This window comes from Nicotiana sylvestris, chromosome 11, assembly GCF_000393655.2.
Source record: "Nicotiana sylvestris chromosome 11, ASM39365v2, whole genome shotgun sequence".
Taxonomy (NCBI): Eukaryota; Viridiplantae; Streptophyta; class Magnoliopsida; order Solanales; family Solanaceae; genus Nicotiana; species Nicotiana sylvestris.
The window spans coordinates 147,236,454-147,251,357 of NC_091067.1; the positions used below are offsets into that span (position 1 = coordinate 147,236,454).

The 14,904-nt window shown below is 33.7% G+C and overlaps 1 protein-coding gene across 1 annotated transcript; it reads right to left on the reverse strand.

The window, feature by feature from the left end:
• Positions 1-462: 462 nt before the first annotated feature.
• On the reverse strand, positions 463-7,730 carry LOC104231072 (protein ALP1-like). The gene is made up of 2 exons (XM_009784000.2): positions 7,237-7,730; positions 463-1,742 (listed from the first exon to the last, which is right to left on the reverse strand). Exons 1-2 carry the CDS (start codon positions 7,367-7,369, stop codon positions 706-708), a joined length of 1,170 nt encoding a protein of 389 aa, XP_009782302.1. The 5' UTR covers positions 7,370-7,730; the 3' UTR covers positions 463-705.
• Positions 7,731-14,904: the final 7,174 nt, after the last annotated feature.

Below are 14,904 nucleotides of genomic sequence, written 5' to 3' on the forward strand. Positions count from 1 at the left end.
ACGCGTTGCATTTTTACCTCGGAGAAAAATTATTGTGTCAAAGTGGAACAAAAGAAATGAGGTTGAAGGGCCAAAATGGAACAAGGCTGAGTTAAAATGCCAAAATGAAAAATTGGGCCATGTTTAATGCTCTGTATGTGTATTTGGCCAAGTTTCAAAGGTAAAAAGTTTTCAAATACAGTAAGTAATTATTCTTTCGGAACTAACTAAACAGAAAATAGTATCACATAAAATGAAACAGATAAAGTAAATAAGCTCTATTTACATCATTGCAAAGGCAAAATTAAAGACTTCATTTGAGGAATTAGGACCATAAAAATCGACTCGTTTGGGTCATGTCTGCTGTAATGAAACGGAACACTTTGATTTGTGTCCAGCCAAATGTTTGGCAATTGAAAGGTACCAGGAATTTGGACAATGTTGGAACCATGCATTCACAGGTTAAACAACTAGCAAAATTCCTAGGAGAAGAAAATAATGTATGATTAAATAAGGAAAAGAGCCCAATAATGACTTATTTTCCTGCAAGTAATATATCTCAGTATCCACTCTGAAACAGGAACCACCTAAATAAACTTATAAAAATAAAAATTAAAAATCAAATATTAGTGCCTACATATCCTTTTGAAAATATTCTCTATCTGCCATCAAATTGATAGCTTATGCTATTCCTTCACTAAGAAACAGTGACATTATTTAAGAATGTCACCTCCCAGATAAGTACAGGGACAGATTGTCCCTTAAAACTGAAGCAGTCTTGTCGACAGATTCACAAACCTCTTGCCCGTATCCTGTATCGTGGTGATGAGATAGAGAAAATTCGTCCAGAACCTCATCTTCCATGTCGATGACAATGTTGTGGAGAATGCAGCAAACAAGGATAAATCTCGGTAGCTTGTGCTTGTCCGGCCTCCACATTAATCCATGAATCATTTTCCAGACTTCCTTTAGCCTTGCCAATGCCCTTTGTGCCACGATACGGGTGGCAAAATGCTTCTTATTGAACTCAGCTTTAGATTCTGAAAGTTCCTTCCCTTGATAAGGAGTTAAAAGCCAAGGTAGCAAGGGAAAACCAGAATCACCAATAATATATTCGCGTACTTCTGCTTCTTCAGATAGCTTTATCTTGTTCCCGTTCAATCTATCTCCTTTCTCGCAGAGTTTAAAAAAGGTTGAGCTCTGAAGTACTGAATTCTCTTTCATCTTTCCTGGCAATCCCGTGACAACATCACGGAACCTCATATCGGGATCAACAACTGCTTGTAGGATCATGCTGTGGTTTTTGTTTTGATCTAGCCATACGTCAGCTGTCTGCTCGGACGAGGATAACATCAATGTGATGTGTGTAGTATCGATTGCACCACAACAGTTTGGAAGTCCTTGGATTCTTTCGAACTTGGACTTTATCTGTGTCATATCCTGCTCGGTGGAAGGCCACCGTAGGTGGTGAAGCCCCTTCTCCTCAATAGCCTCTATAAAGCGCCAAGTTACTTGAGACACAGTTGAGTGGTGTGCACCAAACGAGTCACCCACAGAAATTAGAGAATTACCCGAGCTCAGCCTCCTTAGAGCTAGCGCTACTTGCTCATGCAAAGACATGGGCTTGCCATTTGAGAATACAAAGTGGGCCGACTTTGGCTGCATGTGCTCCTTTGCAAGGGAACATATGTAGTCGAAAGTGCTTCTAGACATCTTGAAAACAGATTGGAACTTATCCAAACCCTTTGATGGAGATACATTTCCTGCAGAAAAGATAATTTATCCACAAGGCAAAATAATCAAATTTCATGTTGACCATCCAAAAAGGCAGGATTCACTTGTTATCAATCACAATCGAGAAATGCGAGTATGAGACTTGGAAAGAATGTGATTTGAACTCCACAAAATATGTATTTAAGGTAATCCATGACACTGGACTGAGCAGCTAATGTCCTTGCTACTAATTCCGGGGGGGGGGGGGGGGTGACAAGCATCCAAGATAAGATACTAAGAGCTTACCATTTGTCAAGTTCAAGAACTTTGGTAGATTAAGAAGGCAAGGTAAAATACGTAATCCTATTTGCTATTATTTACAACTGTCATGCAAATATATACCTGAAAATAAATTTAAAAACTGAAAATCACACTTTGAGCACATCTAATAGCAAGAATTTTAATGTTTAAGCAACATTGCACGATATGTTAAATCATTCGACTTCATGCGCAGACTTCATTTGGTTGAATAGGCTGGATAAAGGGCTAGTTTCCATAGCTTCCATTATGGATCAATCAATTTGTCATTCATCAGAGTAATCACAACTTTGATCAACAGATGCAATTCAAATGGCATTTTCTGTCAGCTTGGATTATTTCATGCCCTTGCTCATGAATGTGTTCCAAAAGATAACATACATATTCTTTTTCCTTTTGACATGAAAAACCACAGTATTAAGCGGGGAACAGTCAAAAGTGTGGGCCAATGCCATTTCTCACATTATTTGATAGAAGTTCAGAAAGCTAGTTCTTCAAAGCTAAATAACTTATAAAAACGAACGAGGGAACTCCATCTCTACCTTGCTTTGATATTGTCCAGTGAAGCAACAACACAGTATAATCCTACAAGTGGGATCTGGGGAGGGTAGTGTGTACGCAGACCTTACCCCTACCTTGGTGGGGTAGAGAGGTTGTTTCCGATAGACCCTCAACTCAATATTGTCCAGTGAAGCAATATATGAAAAATCAAGGCAACAAAAGATACCACCAATTATCAAGGAAAAACAGATATTATTCTTTTGACCATTTTTTAAACTTCTGGTTTTATTGTTCTTTTCAACTCTTACTGTGAATAGAAACACCTTTCTGTAACTATTTCTTTTCCTTTAAACAATTTTTAATTTAACGAACAGAGAACCATCTATTCAATTTTAAATGACTGGAAAAGAACACAACAGAGCAATATACAAGAAATTGTGACTTTCCTGTTTATTGAGTAGACAAATCACTGCCTTTTTTAATTACGAACCAATTCAAAAAATCTAACTTCTTTCACTCTATAAATTGAACCCTCCATAGTCCATCCTACTCACCTCTATCAATAATATGGTAAACAAGAGGTTTTTCACAAACTCTATTACTTCGCCTCAGGTCTCATCTAATCTCGATTTCTGAAGTGCTAACTTAAGTATCTCCATCAGCATTTTCATTTTCTTTCAACCTAAACTGTTAGGCTTGTTAAATATACTTCTCATATATTTCAAAATAGAATATAATTGCTTCACATGCTGTCAAAATATGGAAGTTCAAGCTACAAAATAACTAAATAGTTTCTCTAAACTGCCCTCAAGCATAGAGACACCCTGCACATGCAGAAGAAATACAGAACAACAAGCAGACACCCTCCATAAAAATTAACGCTGTAATAATAATATTTTTTAAAAATTATTTACTAGCATATTCATGTGGGTTCTGGAACCTTCAAGAGTTTATTGATTACTCGAGAATTTGATAGATACTGGCACTACCTGTACATATACATATTTTATACACTAACATGTATTTATATGTATATGAATTTGGAAAACACCTAAACCTCACACAAAGGTGCTGCTCAAAATCTTTTTCAGAAAAAGATTATTGCTAATATCTTTGATGGATAAAAGACAGGCATTCCTAATAAATGGATGTTTGCATCTAGTGCATCGGTGCCAGGTAGGATGTAAGTACCTCAGAAACCTAAGGTGATCCTATCGGTGATCCTATGTAGTAGATGAAGAAGTTATATTGGTAATCGATGCTACCAAAAACTCATTGGTAGAGTTGATTCTCTATCAACTTTTGGCACCAAGTAACTTGTGGTATATCTACAACCACTTAATAGCACTAGACTTGATACAGACAAAGATATACCTGATGCAAGAGCTGAGAGGCATTTCCTCATTGGCCTTCTCCTTTAATTCTTGTCCATCCGAAGAAACTAAGCTAGAATATATTATTGGCTACCACTAACTAAACATCTCACTTACAGCTTCAACAGCTTTATAACTCTAGATCTACTTGAATATCATCATAATATCCACGCAGAAAGCAACGACATAAGCACCGTAATAGATTCTAGTAATATCTATGTAGTGGAACCTTTGTTGGAAGAAGAGCAGCAGACAAAAATGGCATTTACTGCAGCAACTCCTTAACTATCATCTATTGCCTAGTAAAATAATTCGCATACATATGCTTCAGCTACATCTCCACAGTAAGAATGGTAGTAGAGAAACCTCTTTGGCCACTGGCCTTTGCTTCGGCAAATCCATCAATCCTCCTCCTAATTGCAGTTGACAATTGAGTACAAAAAAATGCCTCAAATTTTTCGTACTTCCCAAAACATTCAATTGTTAATTGATCTTTAAAAAAACTACATATGCTCAACATTTGTGGCAACCAGGTCTAATGACTTCACCTGAACTGCAGTTTTTGTGTTAGACATTCATCCAATTAGCATGTACGTAACAACTGAGAGGAACACAACTAGCCTGCTAGTACTGCAGTACAAGAGGGAAACCACTTTAATCCACTGAAAGTGAGAAGAGTAAAACTATCATTTTCTAAAGTCAGCAATATGCAAACCATTTAATCTGCTCGGTTGACTGGCAGACTGCATCTTAGTTCAAAGGAAGAATGCCATGGCAAACCAAGAATGTTCCTTCCGAACTTCAATTTTTTCAGCTTACTTGCCATTATGTTGAATATTTGGCCAACCTTGTCCAACCTTGATATCTCCTTTGGTCCGAGTACTTCGGCAAAAAGTTGTTCTTTGGTCCGAGTACTTCAGCAAAAAGTTGTCCCTTAGATACAGCCCTAATTGAATTTGATATATACTAATCCCATCTCTATATGACCAAGCCAGTGTTGTCTTGCAGCCAAGAGAGGTTTGGACAGTATTACTCTGGGTTCATTAAGTTCTTGGCTAATGAAAACTTTAGATCCATGTGACGACTTAAAAGGTAGATGCCAAACAAGAAACTGCTAGAAGTGAATGAATACGTACTTTTGATCATGCTTCAACATTTTTCTTTTAAAAAAAAAAGAGAGATAGAGAGAACAATCTCATGGTAAATCTAAGTTTCTGTTTTGGCGGATAGTCAGGAACCTGTTGTGGTATCTAGCCAATTTTCCAGTTAATACAAAACATGCTTTCCAAGGAGCATGGGGTAAAAACAGAGAAGTCACCATACTTTTAAGAATGTATTAACCAAGAGAATGTTAAAGAGAAAATCATCACCTATCATCAGTAGACGTTGGCCTAGGATAATAGATGCAAACTTTTACGCGCAGATGAATCTCACGTCAAGATCTCAAGCCAGCTAAAAATTGTAAATGGTTCTCTAAGGGCCAAAACATGAAGTAAAAGCAGAATGATTGTAATTTGGTCGAAGCAACAAAAAACTGCTTTCTTTTGAAGCATTGTGGGGATAGAAGGGTAAGGAGTCAAGAAGCTTCATTGGAGGTAGTCGTGCACGAAGAACTCGGTCAATATGTAAAATACCACAGGTAGGCTCCATGAAGAAACAGATAGGAAATATCCCCTTTGCCCAAGCCTCGATGGACAGAGTTAATTGGTACATGTGCTGGCACGAGGTAGCATGTATACCGTGGAATTGGTCGAGGTGCGCGCAAGTTGGCCCAGACACTACGGTCACTTGCAAATTTCATTTTTGGCTCTACGAGATGTAATGTTGGATAGCTGAGCCAATTTAGGCTAGGTCTAATACTGATCTTTCCAGACTAGCAACTGGAATTACTTAAAATAAGCTAATATGTGCTGATCACCACACTCCAAATTCCAGTTTCTAAAATATTGTTTTCTTTTCCCTCTCTTTTTTTGGTCGGCAACTTGGTTTTGACTCTCAAAATCTTCTAGATATCTTCTCTAGCTTTTCAGACTTTAAGCTCGAGAATAAAATGGAACACCACATCAACCAAAAGATCAACATAAATTTTAGTTGTAAATCAGGAGCCCTAGGCGTAAGGAGAATCCTGGTTATCAGTATCCTACTTCTGTGAACACAGAGAAACAAACTATTGTTTACTTGATACCGAAGAACCAAGACTTCATAGCTGATATTCAAAATACGTCAGCGTTTCGCACCAGTCCTCACACGCTAAAAGCAAAAGGATCATGAGTACAATTTTTATGGTAAAACATACCATTGACGTAAAGCAACCTTAATTGTAAAAAGAACAAAACAGTGTATTATGCAGATGAATTCTTAAAAAAAAAAAAAAAAAAAAAAAAAAATCTCTCCTCTATAACTTGGAGCTTTTAGCAATGTGCACCCTACATGGACTTGCAAACTGCTCATATTTCTGATTAAACGCGTGAAATTCTTCAAATGCTCTTGTTATAAGTAGAAACGCCAGTCATATGTAAAATTTAGCAGGCCAAAGATGGATCATTTGACAAGAGAATTGAGGATAAAACCTATCAAAGCACATATTCTCAGGTCTAAACTTGTCTCAAATGGCACTCTATCTTTTATCTATCTCAAACAATTAGAGTGCACATACTCCTAATTCATAATAATTCAATCAGAAAAGGAAATATCAGCAAAAAATAGGAAAATCATGAGGCTAATAACAGTAAACTTAAAAATTGCTCCAAACATCGTAAACCATCAACACCAGAGGAGGAGGTAGGATTTGAAGCTAACGGGCTCGATATTCTAGTGTTTCTAAGTTAATGAGTTCTAAATTAATAATTTGTACGTATTCAAATCAACATTTCAAGACAAATACAGAATTTGAACCAAAACTATTGGTTTCAGCTGAACCCTGAACCCGCAACTGAAGCTCTAGCTCCGCCCCTGATCAACACATTTCCGAATTGCAGTCATTGTTGTTATACAACTTAGATGTGCATAATAATTTAACCCATAATGACTTTTCCTTTTGCATCATTAGGTAACTTAATGAATCAGTATGTTAGGTCAACAAGAGCATTGTACACAGTTGTAACAAGTAAATAAAACTAAATTAGGGATCTTTAGTTCGAATATCGCGATACATTAACAGAACAGAAGCATGTAACATCAATAAAAAACACAAATTTAATTATCCACAAATCAAAATTAACTATAGGCAGATGATCAAGGGGTAAAAACAAATATTCAATACATAAAAAAGACAACTTTTTTTCATCACATAACATAAAACTAAAACAGGCAAAGCAAGAAAAACTAAGTTTGCAAAGATTAAAGTTTTTACCAGCAATTCTTTTGGATAAAATCTCAAACCAATCAGCAGCAGAGCCATTCTGTGAAGACCCAGAAGCTAAATCATCTTTTGCAACTTTCTTCTCTACTTTTCTTTTCTTTTTTTGCCCTTTAACTGGACCCATCACTCAAATTGAATCAAAACCCACAAATCCCACTTAATTCAAACATAACACAAACCCCATTTCATTATAAAACAAAAAACACAAACAAAGATCATACACAAGTATTTAAGACACAAAAACATGCAACTTATATATATGTAAAAGATGCTTTAGTTACTTGGTGTCATTGGTGTGTGTTTTTGGTGTGAGTGGCTTTCTTGAAATGCTTCAAAGCATGCAAAGTACATATTGTTAGAGAAAATTAAAAAAGGAAATACATATTGTGGGTTTTGACATAAATAGAATTAAAGAACAGAAAAAGATAGGGAGTATTGTGTTGAGTGTTTGTTTGTTTAAGACAATGTGACAGACATAGGAATTGGTCGAGACTTCAAAAGAGACTCAGTTTTTATACTATGGTTATAAATTTCAGAGTGAAAAAAGAGACGCAGAAATTTTAGCGTAAATTGGATTTAAAGGGAAAATAATTAGAGAGAAAGAATATGGTAAAAATTAACTCGCGCTCAGGTTTTTATATCAAGTCAACAATTGTGTTTATACATATTTTTTATACACACATGTGTCATGAAGCCACTTTGCTGGAAAATTACACTTATAACTTAGCCAAAATTTTGTTTTTATGTATATATACTATAAATCTTCTTAATTTTTTTTGTATGTTTACTTTCTTATATTTTGAAAGGACGTATGGGAAAAAAAATAAAAAATAAAAAGCAAAGCAGTCCAAGAAAGGACCGGGCCAAGAGTCTATAGTAGATTTAGAGGTTGTTTCTACGGCTTGAACTCGTAACCTCCTAGTCACATGGCAGCAACTTTACCAATTACGCCAAGGCTCGCAGAGGACATATGAAAAACATAAGCAAATAAATAAACCTCATAATTTAAGATTTTACAACGAGAAAGTTCACACAGTTCAACAGCTTTGAATTGCTTTTCAAGATAGATAATTATTTGCTTTAAAGCATGTAGGTAGAGTTATAGAATGCCACAACACATTTTACTTCTTACTGACGAAGCCAGTGAACTTAATATAAATTTATATGATAAGTAAAATACATATCATAAAATATTTCAACTATGGATTTACACGTAGTTAGAGTTTAAAATAATGGGTGCAGCCACACCCAGAAGTCTGGCAAGTGTAGGTCAATGTCGCAATAAATTTATTGCTTAAGGGGATAGGACGATTTATCCAATTGTCCACTATATATATATGTATACTAATATTGTTAATCTCCCGGCCCAAGCCTAATACTAAATATTAAATGGATAATCATCGGATTTACCATTTATGGTTAAATAGATTATACGTAGATTGTATACGGCTATAAACATATCAAGTATATATTATACATTCGTCGACTATTTTAGTTTAAGCAATTGGGTGTACAGTAATTTGGGTTAATTCTTCTGATTATTTATAGACATAATTTCAAAAACTCTCTTGGTTTGCTTTAGTAATACTAATTACCTCTCATATGGTTTAAATACTATAATTACCTATTTTGTTTCTATTTCTTGTTAAGAAACTGGTTTCAAGTAATATATATTGATGTAGTATTTCGTAATTACCTTCCTCAACTTTAATTATTAGTTTTTAAGTTTCATTACATAAATATCTCTTTTTTATAAAATAGAAAAGGATATTATATTGTATTATTTGATTAATCTTTTAAATCTTTAAAAGATATAAAAATTGATTATTTATGAGATTAATTCAATGAGAAAGAAAAATAAAAGAAAGCTTCACAGCTTTGCATTTGAATTTTTGTAGCGAAAATCTATGTAGATTTAAGAAGTAAATTTGTTAATATATAGTGAGGCATATGCTTATCTTTAATTTTACTTCAATGTTGCTTTTTATCTTTATTACTTTAAGACGCAGTTTATCGATAATTTTTATTCTGGTTAGACAATCTTTTACTTTATATAAATAATTTTATATTTTTGTGCTTTCAAGTATTTTTATTTTTGATTATATACTTTTAATTATTCATTATTATTTTGTAGTAAGGACATTTTATATTTATGTTGGATGTTTATTACACATGGCTTGTAAATTAGATTTTGTTTTCTCGTTCTTGATTTTTTTGCTTCCAGTGCTCTTACAATAAATATAATAGAGATTTGTAACTCTAGCCAAGTAGTGTAATAAAGCAACATTATCTTCTTCTTTATTTAAGAGTTGCAGAACCTTGAAAATAACAATGAAATTACAAAAGGGTAAAACTTAAAAATAGTGAAATTTATATTGTTACCAAAAATCATAATATGGAAGGTATATAACATTACAAAACACAAGGTTGACTAGTGTCATAACGGTAAACATGGTGGAGATCTTTAAAATTACCCTATTTATCTTTGCCCACTCTTATCTATATTATGTAATAAAATATGGTATACGGGTTGAGAGGGGTGTCTATCAGGTCACTGACGAAGTTAAAGTGTCTATTTGATCGTTGTTGACAATTTAAAGAGACCTTTTGTATTTCGCCAAAAACTAAAAATGTTTTAAAATGACCTTGAAATTTTTTAATTTACCAAAATAGAAGTGTGAACTTAAGTAATAATAATAATAATAATAATAATAATAATAATAATAATAATAATAATAATAATATAGTAGGAGTAAAAAGGAGGCTTATGAAGAAGTTATAGTACTATCACGTTACTTGTAAAAGTTAGTCTAAGGGGCTATCATGTCTTACCAAAAAGGCTTGAAAGTGACTTGATTTATGGACAATACATTTTAGTAGATAAAATAATATAGGATAAATACAAGGGTGAATTTGGAAGAGAAAGCCTTTTAGTTGGAATGTCTAATTGTAATTTCATTGTCCCTTATTATATATATATATATATATATATATATATATATATATATATATATATATATATATATGTGTGTGTGTGTGTGTGTGTTAGTTCTTATCATCAATCACTTTGCTAAATCTTTGTAATATTACTAATTGATTTATCTATTGATGTTTTACCTATTAAACTTTAGACCTTTCTTAATTAGTATTACCATGCCAAATGACTTTACTAATCCGGTTGTAGATTGACCTGTGATTGTAGTATTACCAACTAATTTCACACTAGCAGCAGCAAACTCAGTGTAATTCTACAAGTGAGGTCCGGAGAAAGTAATATGTATGCAGTCTTGCCCCAACCTTATGAAGGTAGAAAGGATATTTTCGGTAGACCCTCCACTAAGGAAAAATATAATAACAATATTGTTGAAAAGAAAACAATAGTGTCTAAATCATGGAAAGAAAACATTAACACAAAACAGTATCAACAACAACAAGATAACAAGAAAATTGAAGCAAAACAAAGAACTAATAATAATATAAATCTTAGTATACGAAAATACGAGAATATTATTGATCCTACATGTAAGAAAAAGATACACTTACAACTACCTACTAGCCTTCCACTCTGATTCTTGACTTTCGGTCACGCCCAAACTTGGGGAGGCGTGGCTGACACCCGGTGCCGTAGTGACCCGAGTGAACCACTCTGTAACTCATTCATTCCTTTTGTAACTATCATGGGCCAACATGGCCACAACTCGTAATGTACAATTGTAAGTGGGCAAATGTTATATTAATGAACTATCGTTCTTAAAACATGAATACATATGTACCGTCAAGGCCTTTGAGATACCGCACAAAATGATCCTTTAATATTCTAATGATATGGAAACATAATGGCTATTTAGTTCAAATAAAGCATAAACAAGAACTTGGTTTGTGGACTTTTAAGTCATAACTCAATAAATCGTTTTAAAACTTTCTTGAGGTTCTTCAATTGGAAAATTTGCGACATATCCTCTCATTATTATGTTTATCAAAATATTAACCTCTAAGTTGAATCTGCTATCAAATTAGGAATTCAAATTTTTGCCTCAATTCCAAGTTTTAAAAGAAAAAGGAAGCTAAGGTATAACATCTATAATACGAAGACGATATACTGTATATCCGAAAGTAGTAATAATGGTAACTATCCAAAATTATACTTATAAAACCTTTACTAAAATACTCCACTTAAAAAAAATACCACACTAACATAATATCTAACGATATTAAGGTTGTAAACTTACAGGGCCTCATAATAATAATGTTTTAAACCCTCTATAACCTCCTATTAGACATAATCCTTTCGAACTCATATAGATTACTACGACTCATCCTAATATTAAAATACGGGATGTAATACTTTCACACCTTCCTATTAAGGGTCATGTTCTCGATAAGTTGCAGTTGTGTCATGTCATGCCTTGTCACCTCTCCCAATACTTTTTAAGCCTACCTCTAGCTCTCCTTAGACTCACCATGACCAACTTCTCACATCTTCTCATTGAGGCCTCTTTATATGCCTGTACCATCTTAATCGCTTCCCACAACTTATTCACCACGGATGTCACTTCCATCTTGTCCCCAATATTTTCATTCATAATGTTATCTCTCTTGGTATACTCATACATCCATCTCAACATTCTCACCTTTCGCTATTTGCAGCTTCTGAACATGAGAGCTTTTGACTGGCCAATACTCCGCTTCATACATCATAGTCGACCTAATAATTTCACTCTAGCATTCCTACTAATTCTTTGGCAATTTCAGATATAGTTTTTGCGGCAATAAAATTCAAGATTTAAAGGTTGAACCATCTATTTCTTTGAAGATATGTGCACAAAGAGTACTATTTAAATCAGCTATTTGATAAAACTCAAAATATAATGCATATCATTTTGAAGATTCTTCTCTAACAATGAGAACTTCAAATACTAATGAAGGTTTACTCCTCTTGTAAGTTGTAACCACCAAATATTTACTTTTATTTTAATTGGTAGGAGAAAATGAAGTAAGCGAGTGATCTAAGTCCTAAGATCAAGGAAACATTGCGATAGGGAATGTTATAATATTGCAAATAATTTTAATCTTTATTTTCTAGTTGACAAGTGCTCTTTTTTCTCCAAAGATTTTATTAAAATGTAACAATGATAGCAAAGTATATGATTATATGGACCTCGCAAGGCAATGTTACGTAATAGTTCTATTTGTTTTTAGTATCACGTCGTGTACAGTCCACATATTCACTAAATCTAAGATTAAAATAAACACCTTCTAGGTACCAAAAAATTAAGAGTTCGAGGGTTATTACACCTAATTAATTTATATATGAATTCGCTCTTCTACTTATTATTTTTTCAAGTACTACATAAACTGGAAAAAAAATTAACAAAAGAAACTTGTTTAACTACAGAAGTAGTACTGATGTTACTCCATTAATATTTATACGAGGAAGCAATAAATAGAAGTTTTAAGGACTTCTATTTAATGGGGCATTTTCTGGTCAACGCAAATATTACTATTCCATTACTGATGAGAAGAGGCTTAGACGTTAGAATTGGGGGATAATTTGCACAAATAGAATTATTTGGTCACTGTTTAAATTTTGATCCTAATTAAAAAAAAACATAGGAAAATAGTCTTTGGTTAAAATTTAGAAGCACATTAGTAAAAACAATTTGGGCAAATCTTATGGCGATTTGTCATATTTTGACAGTTGCCATATTTGCAAGTTACGGTGATAGTCACAAAATTCTGACAGTTAAACGTATTTTGTGCAATTGGCTACAATATTCGAAACAGTCACCACAATTCATATTGTGACTGAAAATTCTAATTATTGTCAGGATTCCTGATTCAAAATGGGGAGAAATTCAAAAATAGCCGGATTTATAACTGGTCGATCAAAAATAGCGCAGTTTCAAAAGTAATTAAAATTTAGTCATTTTTCATGTAAAGATAAATCTGAGCGAAAACATTGTTCAAAACCCGAAAAATACGCCAGCATATTATACTGGAGTTCCAGAATAAGTATGCTGGAACTCCATCATAATTTCTAGCACAAGTATACTAGAACTCCAGCATAATATACTGGAGTTCCAGTAAGTATACCGGTCCAGCATAATATACTGGAATTTGGAGCACCGATGCTCCAGTCTCCAGTATATTATATTGGAGCCAGCAAAGTATACCGGTCCAGTATAATATGCTGGAGTTCATACACAGGTGCACCGAACACCAATATATTATGTTGGACCGGTCTCTGTTGCAGCAAAATAGTGACTATTTTTTATTGACTTGGTAAACGCTGGCTATTTTTGAATGACCAGTCCGAAAACTGACTATACCATGCTATTTTACTTCAAAATGCCAACTAACGTGTTCTAAAGTTCTAACCAACATATTTTAAAATTCTGACGTGGGCTATTTCTCCAACAAAGAAAAATTAGCTGGATCATCAAATACAAACGATGATTTTAAAAAGGTCAATTTCTGTCTCTAAGCCCAATCTAGATATAGGCCTATTCCAATTCACGGGAATAGAAATTCTTATTGGGCCTTAAGTGAGGCCCATATTGTTTAACCAAGATAAAGCCTATGTTTGCTGGACCAGCTCCGTGTCATGAGCTGAACCTGTTTGCTGGGTTTTTGCAAACTGTTCAACCTTATGCACAGATGCTGTTAAAATGTTTTTACAATTATGTTACCTAAATATTAAAGAGCAATTTTCATAAAACACTATCTTTTAGTGGTAATTAGCTATCTATAGATATCATTTGCTATATTACGGATTGTAGATGTTATAAGATGTATTTAAGCTACTGTATTCATTAATACAATAGCAAAAATAGGCGTGAATCAGGAAAGTTCAGTTAATCAGTTGTTGTATTCTAGTGTATTCGACTGTATTCATGGCGTGAAACATGGGATTACAGCTGGACAGATTATTGTATTCGACTGTATTCACGGCGTGAAACAGGGGAATACACTATTTTTAAACGGAAAGTAAATCAATTAACATAATAGAGTCCTAATATAACTCAACAAACTCAATTATAACACACAAATTTTGTATTTCCAGTTATAAAAAAGTTTGTCAACCGAAAAATACCCCAAAAACATAGCAATCTTTAGAGAAATTATATAATACATCTGAATACATAAATTATATTAATTAAAAAAATATATGAATACATTCATGGCATATAGCGAGACAGTGAATACAATGAAAAACATAGAATACAGCGGGATACATTGAAATACAATGAAAAAAAGATAGTGAATACAATGAAATACATAGAATACAGTGAGATACATTGAATTATAATAATAAAAAGACAGTGAATACAATAAAATACATGAAAATACAACGTGATACGTTGAAAATACATTAAAATATATGTATAAATCCTCATTGATCTTCGGGCACGCATCCAAATTCTGTATTTTACTGGTGAAACTATCCATATTTTGTGAAATCTGAGAGGTTTTGGTAGGGTGTGGCAGATGTGCGGATACACAGCTATTCCGCTACAGTTTTATATGTTGTTCTTGCTGGAATTGAGGTGAAAAAGATTAATAACTGCGTGAATAGAAGAAAGGAGGCGGTGAAACTGAAGCAAAGGATCAAAATATTGGCCTCCGGCACGGAGGAGAGGTGCTTTTGATTTTGGGGGT